Source organism: Pongo abelii, chromosome 15 (genome assembly GCF_028885655.2).
Source record: "Pongo abelii isolate AG06213 chromosome 15, NHGRI_mPonAbe1-v2.0_pri, whole genome shotgun sequence".
NCBI classification, from domain to species: Eukaryota; Metazoa; Chordata; class Mammalia; order Primates; family Hominidae; genus Pongo; species Pongo abelii.
Genome location: NC_072000.2, coordinates 80198025 through 80215356, shown reverse-complemented (window position 1 = coordinate 80215356; position 17332 = coordinate 80198025). Strand labels below are relative to the sequence as shown.

The window sequence follows — 17332 nt, the reverse complement described above, 5'->3', positions numbered from 1 at the left end:
TAAAAATAGAATTACTTTATTAATCTTTGAAATCAGTAATTCCAAAGGGTGCCTTTACCCTGGCTCATGTTGTCAACAGCACACCGATTTGTCTCCTCTCTCTAGGAAACTTGTGATGAATGCTCCTCTTTCCCCCTAGATCCTCCAAAAAGGGAGAAACAACTTTGGTGGATGATGATGTTGGAATTTTCAGCTTGTACAAAGAAAATAAAGCTTCATACTGTAATCTGGAAAAGAAGAGGAAGCAAAATGCAAATAGCCAAAGAGCCTCTTTTATATCATCTCTGTGCAGCAGCAGTAAAGGGACAGAGAAGACCTAAGCAGTTTGGGGGCATGGGGCAAAGGGAAGGTAAAAGACACAAGTGTGCTCTGACGGGGTATATAATGCATCAGCTGAACGTCCCCACTGCCAAGTTCCATCAAAACCCAGAAGATCTGCTTTCCTGTTGTCCCAGTGAAAGTCTGCATTGGCTGACTGGCAACCAGCTACTGCCACTTCTACTCGAAGGCTCTGGGGACTCTGAGGCAGCAAAAAAAAATACTATGGACCCCTTGAAGTGCTGGTGGATGCTTCACCCTCAATCACGCACCCAGGAGTGGTGAACAGGTTGTTTCTCTGTGTGTCTGTGGTTCATATTTTAGTGTGAGCAGGATCTGAAAAAGAGAAAGGCAACCATGAAATGACAGCATGGGGTTTTACTTACAGGCAGCAATGTCTGGTTTATCTAACATCACTGAAGAATAAAGAAGTGGTGCCCCAAATAAATGAAGTTCACCTCTAAGTGCAAAGCTCTTTTTTTTTTTTTTTTTTTGGGATGGAGTCTCGCTCTGTCGCCCAGGCTGAAGTGCAGTGGCACGATCTCGGCTCACTGCAAGCTCCGCCTCCCGGGTTCACACCATTTTCCTGCCTCAGCCTCCCGAGTAGCTGGGACTACAGGCGCCCACCACCCACCATGGCCGGCTAAATTTTTTGTATTTTTAGTGGAGATGGGGTTTCACCGTGTTAGCCAGGATGGTCTCCATCTCCTGACCTTGTGATCTGCCCACCTCAGCCTCTCAAAGTGCTGGGATTACAGGTGTCAGCCATGTGAGCCACCGCGCCCAGCCACAAGCTCTTAATTTTAACCACTTTTGTTGGAAACCTTCCTAAAATACTCCCAGTTCTACTGCTGTTTCTTTTCTGTGTTGTTCTCTTTCCTTTTTTTTAATTGGACAAAAACATTTTATCTTTTCCTTTTCAAATTAAAAAATGCTAAATATGTCCATCTTTTCTACAGTGTATTATTAGCATTTTTAAAGTGCATGAAAAAATTCTTCCATGTATGCTTTTGAGTTTTTCTAAATTTTCCCTCAATGTCAGATTGTCAGATAATACTTTGCCTTCTCCTCAACCCCTCAATCCCAACAATATACACCTATATGCTCACCATCTAGTTTAAGAAAAGGAACTTTACCATTACCCTGCATCCCTGCTAGACCCTCCCAATTCTTTCCCATTCTCACCATCCTGAATTTTGTGTTTATCCTTCCCTTGTTTGCTTTTAAAAAAACAGGTTTATGATCTTTATGCCCCTATATAATATATTGTTGAATTTTATGTGGCTTTGAATTTTGTAGTGCTCCTGTGATTACACATGCAATCTCAGTATACTACTGGTAGAATTTCTTTGGGTATACACTTAAGAGGGGAATTGCTGGGCCATAAACACTTGGATCTTCAACTCTCTAATGCCATCTTATTTTACAAAGTGGTTACACAATTTATACTCCCTCTGGAAATGCATGAGCGTCCTCACTTCTCCACACCCCTACATGTGGAGCAGTATTGCCTCAGTTTACAATTTCTGTGAATCACATGAGTATTCAATGGTATTCCACTGTGGCTTAATTAGCATTTTCCTGATTAGAAATGAGGTTGAGCATCTTTTCAAGTATCTATTGTGCATACATGTTTCTTCTTATATGAAATGTGTGGATATGCCTTTTGCTTATTTTCCTATTGAATTGTTATTGATTTTTTAAAAAACAGTTTTGAGATATAATTCACATATCGTATAATTCATTCCTTTAACAGGTACAACTCAACAGCTTTTAGTATATTATATTCAGAGTTGTGCGTCCATCATCATAGTCAATTTTAGAACATTTTGATGACCCCAAAAATAAACCCCATACTTCTTTGCCACCACCCCCTATGTCTCTCATCCCTCAGCTATAGGCAACCATTAGTCTAGTCTACCTTCTGTCTCTATAGATTTGCCTATTCTGGACATTTCATATAAATGGAATCATGCAATGGTCTTTTGGGACTGGCTTCTTTCACTTAGCATAATGTTTTTAAGGGTCATCTATGCTGTAGCATGCATCACTACTCTACTCCTTTTTTATGGCTGAATAATATTCCATTGTGTGTATAGACCACATTTCATTTATCCACTCATCAGTTGTGGACATTTGGGTTGTTTCTACCTCTTGGCTATTATTAATAATGCTTCTATAAACAATGATGTACAAATATTTGAACTATGTTTTCATTTCTCTTGGGTATAGATACGGAGGTGGAATTAATTGCTGGGTCATATGGCAACTCTTCACGTAAACTGTTTAAGGAACTGTCAAACTGTTTCCAAAAGCAGTCACGCCATTTTATATCCCTCCCAACAGTGCATGAAGGTTCCAATGTCTCTTTTCCATTACAGCCATTCTGGTGGGCATGAAGTGATACACTGCTGTGTTTTTTCTTTTTCTTTTTTTTGGTGCAGATGGGGTCTCATTGTGTTGTCCAGGCTGGTCTCAAACTCTTCGGCTCAAGTGATCCTCCAAGCTGGTGGCTGCTGACTACTGTGGTTTTGATTTATTTCCCCAGTGGCTAATTATATTGAGGATCGTTTTATATGCTTCTTGGCATGGTACATCTTCTTTGGCAAAACATCTGCTCAGTTCCTTTGCTCATCTTTAAACTTGAGTCGTCTTTTTTATTATTGAATTGTAAGCGCTCTGTATGTATTTTAGATACAAGTCCCTTGTCATATATGTGATTTGTAAATATTTTCTCAATTTCATGGATGGTTGTTTTACTTCCTTGATGGTGTCCTTTGAAGCAGGAAATTTTAAATTTTTGAGGATGTCCAGTTTGTCTATTTTCTTCTTTTGTTGCTTATGCTTTTGATGTGATATCTAAGAGACTGCTTATTCAATTTTAGAAGTTCTTTGCTTAAATATGTGGATACTGACTTTTTGGTTTTTATGCATTACAAACATCTTCACCCAGTTTGTGACTTGTCTCTTCATTCTATGGTTTTTGGAGACAGCGTTTCGCTCTGTCGCTGAGGCTGGAGTGCAGAGGCAGAATCATGGCTCACCACAGCCTCAACCTCAGGGGCTCAAGCAGTCCGCCCACCTCAGCCTCCTGAGTAGCTGGGACCACAGGCATGTACCACCATGCCTGGGCTAGTTTTTAAATTTTTTGTAGAGACAGAGTTTTGCCATGTTGCTCAGGCTGGTCTCGAACTCCTGGGCTCAAGAAATCCTCCCACCTTGGCCTCCCAAAGTGTTGACTTTACAGGTGTTAGCCACTGTGTCCTGCCTGGTATTTTTTTTAAAGAGATTGTTTTGTAATTTATTAAGATAAGTGCTATTCAGGATAAAAATTAGACTGTATTTAGACATGTACTTAACAAGTGATCTTTTCAGAAAAGGTTATTTATTTATTTATTTTCGAGACAGTGTTTTGCTCCGTCACCCAAGCTGGAGAGCAGTGGCATGATCACGGCTTACTTGCAGCCCCAACCTCCTGGGCTCAAATGATCCTCCTGCCTCAGCCTCCTAAGTACCTGGGACCACAAGCATGTGCCACCATGCCTAATTTTTTTTCTATTTTTTTTGTAGAGATGGAATATCCCTATATTGCCCAGCCTGGTCTAAAACTCCTGGGTTCAAGTGAGCCTCCTGCCTCAGCGTGCCAAAGTGCTGGGTTTATGGGCACAAGCCACCACACCTGGCCCACATAAGGTTTTTAAAAAAATATTAGAAAATCCAGGACAGTCACCAGAAAAACAGGATGGATTAAAAACAAAAAACAATTTTTTTTTTTTTTGAGACAGGGTCTTAACTCTGTTGTCCAGGCTGGAGTGCAGTGGCATAATCATAGCTTACTGCAGCCCCGACCTCCTGAGCTCAAGTGATCCTCTCACCTCAGTTTCCTGAGTAGCTGGGACCACAGGCGTGTGCCCAGGTTTGGTTAATTTTTAAAATTTTTATAGAGACAAGGTCTCCCTGTGTTGTCCAGGCTGCTTTGGAACTCCTGGACTCAAATGATCCTCCCTCCTTGGCCACCCAAAGTGCTGGGATTACAGGTGTGAGCCAATGCACCCGGCCCTGACAAGGGTTTTTAAAATAAAAAATTTCAAACATACATAAAAAATAAAATAGTATAATACACTTCCATGTTCTCATCATCTAGCTTTGATAATGATCGGCATCCTACCATTTGTTTCATCTCTTCACATTTGTTTCCTGGAGTATTTTCAAAGCAAACTCAAGATAACATTATCTTCAGAATCTATCTCTGATGAATAAGAAACAAAGGGAAAAAAAACTCCAATATCTTCATGGCATCTTAGAAGTTCTTAATTTTAACCAGGTCAAATTTATCAGTTTTTACCTTTATGGCTTGCACTTTTTGGGTTTGATTTTACAAGCCCTTTCCTTTTACTGTGACTATGATGATCTGGCCCTCTAATGTATTCTTAAAGATTTACACTTTTGCTTTTCATATTTAAGTCTTTAATCCAACTAAAATTGTGTACAGTTCGAAGCAGACATCTAATTCCATTTTTTCCTACACAAAAACTGATTGTCCTAACGTTATTATTGAAGTCTACCCTTTCCTCTTCTAACTGCAATGCCTCTTGGTCTTAAGTTATTTCCTATATATAGACCAGTTTTAGGTTTCTCTATTTTGTGTCAATATCACACTCTCTTAAGCATGTTAGCTTGATGGTAATTCTTGTCATCTGGTTAAGACAAGTCACACACAGCCTCCTTCTGGCATCCCCATTCTTTATAGGAGTATAAGTGTTCTTCTCTCTTTCATATAAATTTCAAAAAATAAAAATAAACAACTAATACCCTCTCTAACATACAAATCAATTTTAGGAAGAACTGACATCTTTAGAAAACTGTAACTGTTTTTTTTTTTTTGGAGACAGAGTCTTGCTCTGTTGTTCAGGCTGGAGTGTAGTGGTGTGATCTCAGCTCACTGCAACTTCTGCCTCCTGGGTTCAAGCGATTCTCGTGCCTCAGTCTCCCAAGTAAGCTGGGACTATAGGCATGCACCACCATGCCCGGCTAATTTTTTGCATTTTTAGTAGAGACGGGATTTTGCCAGGTTGCCCAGGCTGGTCTTGAACTCCTGGGAGCTTGGGCAATCCCCCTCGGCCTCCCAAAGTGCTAGGATTACAGGCGCGAGCCGCTGCGCCAGGCCACAAACTGTAACTTTTAATCCACGAACATGTAGGTCTCTCCATTAATTTCTTAAAGTGTCTCTCGATAAGGTGTGTTTTATATATATATATATTTTTTTAAATCAGAGATCTTACATATCTTTTGTTAGATTTATTCCTAGGCATGGGCTTTAATGCTCTGTAAAGCGTATCTTTTCTGTGATCACATGCTCTACCTGTTTGTGCAGAAATACAGAAATGTAATTGATTTTGGAAAATTCTCTGATAAAGCCAATAATCTATTTGAACATTCTTTTTGGGTTTAGAATCAGATACGTTATCTGAGAATAATGACAGATCTGCCTCCTCCCTTCTGATCCTATGTCATTTCCTTGTCTTGGTTTACTTTACTGGCGAGGACGTCCCTCCTACTACAACATTGACTAGAAGTGACGGCGGGCTCCCTTGTCTTGCTCCTCACCTTAAGCGAATGAATACTTTCAAGGAATCTCAATTAAAAGTATGATGTTTACTGCTGGATTTTGTAGAGATACTTTATTATTAGGTAATGAAAATTCCCTTCTATACTAGGAACTTTTAAAAAAGTCATGAAGATACAAATGCTAATTCTGTATCCATCAAAAGAAGCATATTTCCCCCCTTTAATCTGTTACTGGAATAAATTACCTTAGTCAATTTTTACTTTTTAAATTGTTTTATTGAAAAACAAATATACAACTTCAAATGGATTTGAGGCAAATTGTCCCCTAAGCAGATTTTCTTTAAGTGGCTAACCAAAGTTTAAAAAGCAAGTAACAATAAAAGAAAATGTCTCTGGTACAGGGCCAGCAATACCAAAAAATACTGTAGGAGTACCGGGATATACACCCCTTTTGCAACAGTGCAACTTTTAAGTACATATTGTTGACTGTCCATAGTTCAGGTAGAGTTACAACTCCAAACTTCAACAACACGCTGACAGTTCCTAAAGGAAACGACTTTGAGAAAAGGCATAACCCAGATGTTCCCTCATTTGACCAACTCCGTCTAAGCTGAGATGTGCAGAGGGGCTTAGATATATTTATAGTAAGCCATGTGCAACACATTAGTTGATCAGTTTTCTAAAATAAGGTTTCAGGACAATGACAGTAAGATAAGGGAAGAAAACATGGAGGAATGAAGTCCTAATTACTATACATGCATATTTTTTTGACAGTAGGGAGAAACCTTTCACAGATAAGTTAAAAGAAAAGGCAAGTAACTATTTTGTACAAGAAATTTAACATATTCTGTACAAGGTCTTCGCTTTGCTGTCATCATCTGTATAAACTCTTCATAGTTTACTTGACCATCACTATCAGTATCTGCTTCCCTGATTATTTCATCAACTTCTTCATCTGTTAACTTCTCTCCAAGGTTTGTCATCAGATGGTGAAATTCTGCAGCACTAATAGAACCATGGCCATCCTGCTCAAACACACTGAATGCATCTCTAATTTCTTCTTCACTGTCTGTGTCTTTTATTTTTCTTGCCGTCATTGTCAGAAATTCTCGGAAGTCAACTGTGCTATTACCATCGGCATCTAATTCACTAATCATGTCCTGTAACTCTGCTTCTGTGGGATTCTGCCCAAAAGACGTCATTGCAGTTCCCAATTCTTTGGTTGTTATAGTTCCATCACCATCTTTTTCAAATAGTGAAAAAGCTTCTTTGAATTCTGAAATCTGCTCTTCAGTCAGTTGGCCAAGCATGCTGCTAGTGCGACCGGTTTCTGAGATGTGACCACACAACCACTCGGTTTGCTCGCTCCACTTGAACTAACGTCAATTTCTAAATATTAAACAATTATTGGCCAGGCACAGTGGCTCACGCCTGTAATCCCAGCAATTTGGGAGGCCGACGAGGGCAGATCATGAGGTTAGGAGATCAAGACCATCCTGGCTAACACAGTGAAGTCCCATCTCTACTAAAAATACAAAAAATTAGCCGGGTGTGGTGGCACGCACCTGTAGTCCCAGCTACTTGGGAGGCTGAGGCAGGATTATCGCTTGAACCTGGGAGGTGGAGGTTGCAGTAAGCTGAGATCACACCACTGCACTCCAGCCTGGGTGACAGAGTGAGACTCCGTCTCAAAAACAAAACAAAACAAAACAAAACAAAACAAAACAAAAAAAGCAAAAAAAACACAATTGTTGAATCTCTGGGATAAACCTAACTTGGTCATGATGCATTCTCTTTTTAAACATTATTAGATTCAAGTTGCTATCATTCTTTTGGGGATTTTTGCCTTTTTTTTTTTTTTTTGAGACAGTCTCACTCTGTCACTCAGGCTGGAGTACAGTGGTATGATCTCGGCTCACTGCAAACTCCACCTCCCAGGTTCAAGCGTTTCTCTTGCGTCAGCCTCCCAAGTAGCTGGGATTACAGGCATCCACCACCATGACGGGCTAATTTTTGTATTTTTTAGTAGAGATGGGGTTTCACCATGTTGGCCAGGCTGGTCTTGATCTCCTGACCTCAAATGATCTGCCTGGCTCGGCCTCCCAAAGTGCTGAGATTACAGGCGTGAGCCACTGCCCCCGGCCTGAATTTTTGCATTTTTATCCACAATTAAGAATGTCTTGTAATTTTAAAACTTCTTCTGCGGACTGTCCTTGCCAGGTTTTGATATTAAGATAATAGAGTTGGAAAGTGTTCCCTCCTTTCTCATACTCTGGAATAGTTTGTAGATTGAAATATTTGTTCCTTGAATGTTTGGTAGGACTCACCAGTAAAACATAAAAGCCCGGTAATTAATTTGTGGGAAGATTTTTGTTCTTGCTTCAGTTTCCATAATAATTAAAGGAATATTTGGATTTTGTATTTCTTCTTCAGTAAATATTTGTAAGTTAAATATTAAAATTGTACTCATCTCACCAAAGTTTTAAAAATATATCAGCATATCATCATAAAGTTATTCACAATATCTTCCTACAATCTGTTTAATCTCCGAAGCATGTATAATAATGTCTCTAACTCATTCCTCTCAACTGTATGTTTATTTTCCTCTAGATCTTTATTATTATTATTATTTTTGGTTTTTACTTTCTTTCGACTTATTTTGTTTTTCTCTTTTTTAACTTCTTAAACCAGATACTTGGCACATTAACTTTCAGCCCCTCCTCTTCCCTCACTATAAGCATAAATTTTCCTTTAGGTATTACTTTACCTACATTTCTCAAGTTTTTTATATTAAACAACATTTTAAAATTATGATTTTTTTGTTTGTTTGTTTGAGATGGAGTTTCACTCTTGTCACCCAGGCTGCAGTGCAATGACACGATCTTGTCTCACTGCAACCTCCACCTCTCAGGTTCAAGCCATTCTCCTGCCTTAGCCTCCTGAGGAGCTAGGATTACAGATGCCCGCTACCACGCCTGGCTAATTTTTGTATTTTTAGTAGAGACAGGGTTTCAGCATGTTGGCCAGGCTGGTCTCGAACTCCTGACCTCAGACGATCCACCCGCCTTGGCCTCCCAAAGTGCAGGGATTACAGGTGTGAACCACTGTGCCCCGCCAATTATGATTTTTAAATTAGTTAACTCTTTCTTAATTTCCAAAAATATGAGGATTTTTCCAGTATCTTTTTGTTATTGGTTGTGGTCAAGGAACATAGTGTTTGAAATGTGATTTAAGGCCTACTACATAGTTTCTGCAACTCCCCCATAGAAGATTGCAAAGAATGTGCATTATGCAGTGATTTAGTGTGATGTTCTATACATGCCTATGAGATCGAGCCTGTTAATGATGTAGTTAAAATTTTGATTTTTTTTTTTTTTTTTTGAGACAGGGTCTTGCTCTGTTGCCCAGGCTGGAGTGCAGTGTCACGAACACAGCTCACTGCAGCCTAAACCTCCTGGGTTCAAGTGATCCCCATGCCTCAGCCTCCCATGTGGCTGGGACCACAGGCACACACCACCACGCCCAGCTAATTTTTCGGTTTTTTTGGAGAGACAGGGTCTCACTTTGTTGCCCAGGCTGGTCTCAAACTCCTGGGCTCAAGTGATCCTCCTGCCTCAGCCTCCCAAAGTGCTGGGTTTATGGGTGTGACCCACTATGCACAGCCTCTTAAATTTTCTTATTATCAGAAACATTACTTATTATCAGACTGCTCAATCTAGCGATTACTGAGTTACATTAAAACCTTCCAATATAAAGCTAGATTTATCTATTTTTCTTATGGTTCTGTTAATTTTTTGCCCAAGGTACTTTTCATAAATATGTATTTATTACATGAAGAAAACATTAAATATACTAAAGTCGATGAGAAAAGGTTGAGCACTTTCTTGATGAACCTTTAGCCATAATGTAGTGACCCTCTTTATTTCTTGTTATCTTTTTTGCCTGAAAATCTATTTTGTCTGATAAATATAGCTACATCAGCTTTCTTTTGGTTGGTATTTCCCCAATGTATCTTTTTCCAACCTTTTTCTTTCATCCTTTCTATATGCCTATGTTTAAGATTTTCTTGTTTTAATAGCCTGAAAGTGGATTTTTAAAAAATCCAGGCTGACAATATAACTATTTCTGGTTGGCCATTTTCTCTTCCCTCCACTGCTCCCACCTTGTCCCTGCCTGATATAGCAGCCACAGCCATCCTGTGAAATCCTCTGCTCAGAACCCCTTGATGGCTACCACCACACTCAGAAGACAAGTGCAAGTCCTCTCCTTGGCCCCCAGGCCCTGCATGATCCGGCCCCTTGTCATCTCTCAGCCTCACCTGTTCTCAGTCTCCTCTGCTCTCTCGTGCAACACGACAGCTCCACTTGAATTTCCCAATCACAGCAACCACATCCCTCCCTCCAGGCATGAGCTCCCGCTGTTCCCTCCACCTGGAGTTCCCTTCCATCCATATCTGCCAGCTTATTCCCCCTTCTTCAGTTCTCACCGCAAAGGCCACTTTCTCTACTTTATTTAGAATAGCGAACCTCCCCGTTCTCTACCTTCTTTCACTGTTTTTTTTTTTTTTTTTCTCTAGAACATTTCCCACATTCTCATGTACTGTTTGTGTTACTTATTTGGTCTGTTGTTTGTCCCTCCTATTGGGGATTTTTGGCTGTTTTGCTCACTGCCCCACGGCTTGTACCTAGTGCCTAGAATAGTGCTGAACACACAGAAGATGCTTGGTCCATATTTGTTGCATTCATGAATCAATCAGTCTTTGACTTTCACTGGAACATTGAGTCAACTCACATTTTGGAAAGGGCCAATGCTTTTATTTGTTCGTACTGTTTTAAGCTGTGCTTTCTATTTGTTCTACCTCTTCCATGTTTTCTTTTCCTCCTTGTGGATTTATTCTCTATCTCATTCCACTTTCTCTCTGCTACTTTGGAAGTTTTCTATTTTTTTAAATACTTTATTCATTTAACAATTGTATATGTTAACTATACAAAGTTTATATAGTTAACAACTGTATATGTTAACTATATAAAATTCATCAATAACTTTACCTTTTCACTGTACAGTATGAACTTAAATGACTTTAATTTTGAACATCTGCTCTCCTTGATTTACATGATATGATGGTTTGGATATTTTCATTTTCTTTTTAACTTCACGAGAACATTATCATCATTTTGTTGCTCATTATGTTGCCCCCAATTCCTCCTGCATTTCAGACCTTTCTTCTGGTATTATAATACCTTCCTCTGTCTGAAATACATTCTTTAGACTCCTTGGCAAAGGTCTACTAGTGACAAACTCTTTTGGGTGTTATGTGTTGGAAAATGTGTTTCATCCTCATTCATGAAAGATATTTTTGCTTAGAATACATTTACGGTTTGGTAATTATTTCCTTTCCTCAACGGCAACATTACACTGTATTTTTGTTTCCATCTTTGCTGCTGAGAAGTTAGCTGTCAATCAGACTGGAATTGCTCTGGTAATCCTTCCACTCCCTCCAGCTGCTTTAACATCTTTTGACCTTAGTGCTCTAAAGTATGATGTGTCTAGGTGTGGATTTCTTGTGATTCACTGCAATATGTGTATCTTTCACTAGTTCTGGAAAATTTTTAGCCATTATCTCTTCAAATATTGTCCCTTTCCATTTTTTCTTTCCAGAGCTCCAATTAGATATTTATTAGGCCTTCTCAAATGGCTTTCCACCTCTTTTTCTTTCTGTGCTGCATCCCCAATCATTTATTTTTCAATTTATTATTATTTTTTTGGGCAGAAGGGAATGTTTATTAAAAAACTTTAGAAGGCCAGGTGCAGTGGCTCATGTCTGTAATTCCAGCACTTTGGGAGGCTGAGGCGGGCAGATCATGAGGTCAAGAGATCGAGATCATCCTGACCAACATGGTGAAACCCCGTCTCTACTAAAAATATAAAAATCAGCTGGGCATGGTGGCACGCGCCTGTAGTCCCACCTACTCAGGAGGCTGAGGCAGGAGAATCACTTGAGCCTAGTGGATGGAGGTTGCAGTGAGCCAAGATCGTGCCACTGTACTCCAGCCTGGTGACAGAGCGAGACTCCATCTCAAAAAAAAAAATATATATATATATAACATATATTATAAAAAATATGTTATAAAATAATACATGTAATATATATTATATATCTATAAACGCTTTAGAGCAGGAACAAAAGAGCTTGGAAGAGGGCCAAGCAGGTGGCTTGAGAGATCAAGTATGAGGTTTGACCTTCTGACTTGGGGTTTTATATGCTGGCATACTTCTGGCGTCTTGCATCTCTTCTCCCCTGGTTTTTCCCTTGGAGCGGGCTGTCCACATATGTAGATGCAGTGGTCTGCTAGCACTTGGGAGGTGGGCATGCACAGTGTGTTTACAGGAGTTGTACGCATGCTCACTTGAGGCGTTCTTTCCCTTACCAGCCGAATGTCCCTAGGAGGTCATATGCCAGTTAAAGGCCGCCATTTTGCCTCTTAGTGCACATGCTCAAGCCCACTCCCCCAACTCCTGAGATCTTATCAGGAAGCTACTAATCACCAGTTTCAGGTTTTTCCTATCTATAAGGAGACTGACTTTCCCTGGTGCTGGCTGCAACTGATTATTATTTTAGAGAGACAGTTAACAACTGCCTGATCATCACCTGATGGTCACCTGACATTCCTGGTTGCGGTGGGAGGGGGTGGGGCAAGAGCCCTCTCTTGCCCTGCTCATGCCTGACTACCTACTGTAACCTTTCCTGACTCAAGAGTCCAAGATCCCAATTCTTTGGGGAAAATGCATGAAGGTCAGTCTTCTGTAACTGCTTTCCACTGACAGGTGGTAGTTGGCTGCTCTGTGGGTTTTGGCCTGTTGCTAGCTGTCAAGGCAGGGTGGCTCCGTGGATTGGTGAAAGTGGGATCCAGCCAGGCCCAAGGGAGACAGGGGCAAGATTGTGCCTTTGTTTGTTCCACTGATGGGCACTCTAGGGGTCCTTTGTAGAAGGGTGACTCTTGAATATTGAGAGGTTGGTGTCCCTCACTGAGGATCATCTGAAGCTTGATGGCAAGTAGGGAATGTATTTGAGTTACACAATAAAGTATGTTACCGGCAGAAGGTATCCAAGTCACATGGCACCAAAATATGTTAGCGGCAGTGAATCTGTATCTGTACAGGTCTGCCGCAGCCTCAACTCTTGCCTCCTCAGAAGAAAGAATGTGACTGAGGGGCATAAGGCAGAAGAAGAGACCAAGGCAAGTTTTAGAGCAGGAGGGAAAGTTTATTAAAAAGCTTCAGAGCAGGAAGGAAAGCACACTTGGAAGAGGGCCAAGCAGGTGACTTGAAAGACAAGTGCCCAGATCATTTCTTTAAATACATCTTTCAGTTAATTAAAGCTCTCCTCAGTGAACTGGGTCAAATCTGCATGTAGGCCCATCCACGGATTTTTAAACTTTAATTATTATTATTTTCCAATTCCAAAAGAGCTACTTAGTTCTATTTCAAATCTGCTTGGTCATAATCTCTTGGTTTACTCTCTCTTTTAATTTCTCTAAACATAGGAGAAAATTTATTTTGCACGATTTGGCAATTTCAATATCTTAGTCTAACACTGTTATCTATTATTTTGCTGGCTTTGCTCATGGTGCCACGTTTATTTGTTTTGTGATTTTAAACTCTGATCTCATAAAACTTTACCTGTGGGAATTATTTGAGGTTTGGGTTGGAGGAGGATTCCTCCAGATAAAATATGCATTTGATTCTGCTAGGTGCCTTAGGACCACCTTAAACTCTCAGTCTGAAGTTTTTCAGGCTACCTCCGGAATGTGAATTCATGCCCAAGCTTACAAGGAGTCCAGCTTGTGGTTATAAATTACCAGGGGAGATTCCCCTTCTCCACTCCATTTAGCACCAAGTTTCCAGATAGGCAATTTTCTTTCAATGCCTGAGGGACTGAAGGGTGGATGAGAGGGAGTTTATTTCTAGTTGACTTTCATATGGAGACTATAGCTGGCACTCTGGGGTCCCAGTCTAGAAGGGTCTCCTACTAGACTCCTCACCTTAAGATTTGCCTGTTGTCCCTTACATCCTGCCATAATTCTGGTACAGAGTCACTTCAGTCCTCACTCCTGCCTGGTGATCCAGTGATGGGGTCATAAGAGCAGGAGAGGTACACAGAACAACAATGTTACTGCATTTTTCCCTCACTGCCTCTATGACCGCGACTACGGCCCGGCTCTTCCCCCACACCCTCCACACCCCCTTTTTTTTGTGGGACTTTGAAATACCAGCCACTGAAGCTAACCCATCTTTATTTTTGCTTTAATGGCTTGGCCTGGAAATTCTTTTTATGGCCAAATGTCTACAGACAATACTGTCTTTATACACTCACTTGGCATTTATGAAATAAATGAAGTTACATCTTATTATGTTAGTCCTAAAGTCAACAAGCAACACAAACATAAAATATATTCAGAACTACCCTAAAAAGTCTTAAAGCACCTGTAAAATACATCATGCCAGTTCGGCAACTATCAAGGAGTCCAACAAACACACTTATACTTCCATCCTTCTGTTCTTTCGTTAGCACCCAACTAACGTGACTGGCTTGTGTTTAGGGCCATAGAGAATGCAAGTATTTTTAGACATTGTAATCAACATTTGCCAAGGTAAACTGCACTATGAGAATCATCTAGGAATGAAGAACCATTGAAGCCAAGAGCAGATTCACATCTCACGCTCATTTGGAAGCATAAGTTACCTGAGAGGAATGGTGGAGAGACTCTCCTAAATGATCTAAATCATTGTTTCTTTTATTGTTTGGAGGGACATGGGGAGGGACTTTGTCTTGCCTATATTGCTTATTTTCACTGCTACACTCTTAAGTGCTGAGACCACATCTTACAAATTTTCACATGACCCAGGGCACCCAGCATTTTGCCTTATAAATATTTACATGAGAGCTGCTTGGTAAATAGTTGATTGACTGATGATCAATAGCGCTGATACCCTATGGGTGGCAGAAGACTTCCAACTAACAATACAAACTAGGCTTCTACAAACAACAAAAGACCTGATGTGGTAAGTGGCAATCTGTACTTCCAGGCCAGTGCTTCTACCACCCATCAGCTGTCTGAAAGTTAAGGGATACACATTTTTTTTTTTTTTTGAGATGGAGTCTTGCTCTGTAGCCCAGGATGGAGTGCAGTGGCATGATCTCAGCTCACTGCAAGCTCCGCCTCCCTGGTTCACGCCATTCTCCTGCCTCAGCCTCCCGAGTAGCTGGGACTACAGGCGCCCACCACCACACCTGGCTAATTTTTTTGTATTTTTAGTAGAGATGGGTTTCACCATGTTAGCCAGGATGGTCTCGATCTCCTGACCTTGTGATCCGCCCGCCTCGGCTCCCAAAGTGCTGGGATTACAGGCGTGAGCCACTGCATTTTTATGAAATCCTATGACTCATAGCTTTTCCAGTTCAGAAAAAAAAAAAAAAACAAAAGTTCATCACAAATTCCCTGCCAATAAAGAAGGCCCTAAGCCAGGCAGGTGTGGTGATACATACCTATAATCCCAGCTTAGGAGGCTGAGGAGGGAGAATCACTTGAGCCCAAGACTTCAGGATTCAAGACCAGCCTGGGCAACACAGCAAGACCCTGTCTCTAAAAAAAAAGAAAAAAGAAAAAAATAATACAGTAAAAAGAAAAAATTCCCATCTGGAAAATGGGACAAATAAAGAAGGCCCAAACCTCAAATGTTATGAACAGATAACCAAAGTTATTTTTCTCCCTCCAAGGTCTGAAATGAATAAGAAAAATAAAATTAAAAACTTAATTTAAAATATTACCTAAATGCAAAGACGTTTACCTCTTAAAGATTTGTCCCTAAGGCCTTTCCAACTGATCTGGGCACCCCTGGTAGTATCTTCTGGCAACATTCTGGTTTGATAAGAAAGGAAGTGAATGAATCAATTTATTTATATCCTGAGTGACATTAGTAGAAACAGACAGCTGGGGTGTGTGGGCCAACCTGCTGCCCCTCACCTTCCTGGGCATAGCTCCAGTATGTAGGAATGAATAACACAGGCACAAGAGCATCAGATCCATTTCATGAAACCCTGCCTGGGTGTCACAAAGGCGCCGGGCACAGCTGCAAGGGGTTTGTTCAGAGCAAAGACAGCCCAAGGAACTCTGCAATGCAGCCACATGGGACATGGGAGCCGCTGATTACAGCAGCACCACCAAGCCCTCATGGCCTCCCAGAAATCCTTTCTAATTTCTCATGAGTAATGCAGGCATCTGGTTCAGTTCAGATGCTAAAACCAACAAGAGCTCAAGTGTCCATCTATGGGGGAAGATTTCCTTTCTACTCGCAAATGAGTGTTGAATAATTTTAATAAAATGCTATTTTAAGGAATTCTACTATAAAGAATTATAGTCATTAATACAACAAACCTAATTATTCTAAGAAAAATGCACGTAACTCATTTCTGAAGATATATTTAACTCTCACAAACTTGTAAAAAACCATGTTCCCCTTATTCTGGATCATTTTATTATAATAAACCCATCAGATGGGCATGATAACATTTTATCACAGAATAGAGAGATATAAATCTCTGAAAGACTTTCAAATGTCATTCAGTGAAAAGTGTTTCTTTTTCCAACTACATTTAGATAGTAAGTATCCTAAGGGAAGACTGATTAACATGTTCGACAGAGGTTTTTTGGCATAAGAATACTTAATAACTACCCTTTTATGAAAATTTAAAAATTTTAAGGCTGACTAAAATCAAGTTCTTGGGATCTAATTCTATGATGTATCTACCATGCTAGTTTCGAAGCATAACCTACTTGAGTATATCTGGTGTATTTTTATATAAACATGTAAAACCTTTATTTATAAAATAAATGACTGAATTATTAAAAGGAGAGTGACTTATTTTATGAAGAGTTTCTTTACTTTCTTGAAAAGACTTAATTTCGGCCAGGCGCAGTGGCTCATGCCTGTAATCCCAGCACTTTGGGAGGCCAAGGTGGGCGGATCATGAGGTCAGGAGATTGAGACCATCCTGGCTAACATGGTGAAACCCTGTCTCTACTAAAAATACAAAAAATTAGCCGGGCAGGGTAGCGGGTGCTTGTAGTCCCAGCTACTCAGGAGGCTGAGACAGGCAATGGTGTGAACCTGGGAGGCGGAGCTTGCAGTGAGCTGAGATCATGCCACTGCACTCCAGCCTGGGCGAGAGCGAGACTCCGTCTCAAAAAAAGAAAAAAAAAAAAAATTTAATTTCTTTATAGGGAGCTCTGGTAATGAAGACTGGTAGAGTAAAACAATGCTACGAGCTATAAATTGATTTATGCTATTCACAAGCCTCAAACCTCTGGGATTTCAGGATAATGATTTTTGTTTTCTGCTCACTGGAGAAAATCTTTGATGGGGCATTAGAATGGATTTTTATATA

At 40.3% G+C, this 17332-nt stretch overlaps 2 protein-coding genes across 52 annotated transcripts in view; both read right to left on the bottom strand.

Moving 5' to 3' along the window:
• TTLL5 (tubulin tyrosine ligase like 5) overlaps positions 1-17332 on the bottom strand; it is a 295793-nt gene continuing 278461 nt past the window's right edge. For 23 of the 51 annotated variants that reach the window (XM_063715226.1, XM_063715244.1, XM_063715245.1 and 20 more), the window contains 2 exon segments: positions 591-654; positions 1-227 (listed from right to left, as the gene is read on the bottom strand). Coding sequence is in view for 29 of the 51 variants with exons in the window: in XM_054529765.2 (XP_054385740.2) it covers positions 632-654 (23 nt within the window). In the remaining 22 variants the exon portion in view is untranslated. 51 annotated transcript variants of the gene reach the window in all.
• LOC103892390 (calmodulin-1-like) lies at positions 5187-7466 on the bottom strand. Its single transcript, XM_063715643.1, has one exon. The coding sequence runs from the start codon at positions 7194-7196 to the stop codon at positions 6675-6677; it is 522 nt and encodes a 173-aa protein (XP_063571713.1). The 5' UTR covers positions 7197-7466; the 3' UTR covers positions 5187-6674.

Excerpts from the sequence above, each read along its gene's own strand:
- LOC103892390 (XM_063715643.1), bottom strand. The coding sequence starts at position 7,196 with ATGCTTGGCCAACTGACTGAAGAGCAGATTTCAGAATTCAAAGAAGCT.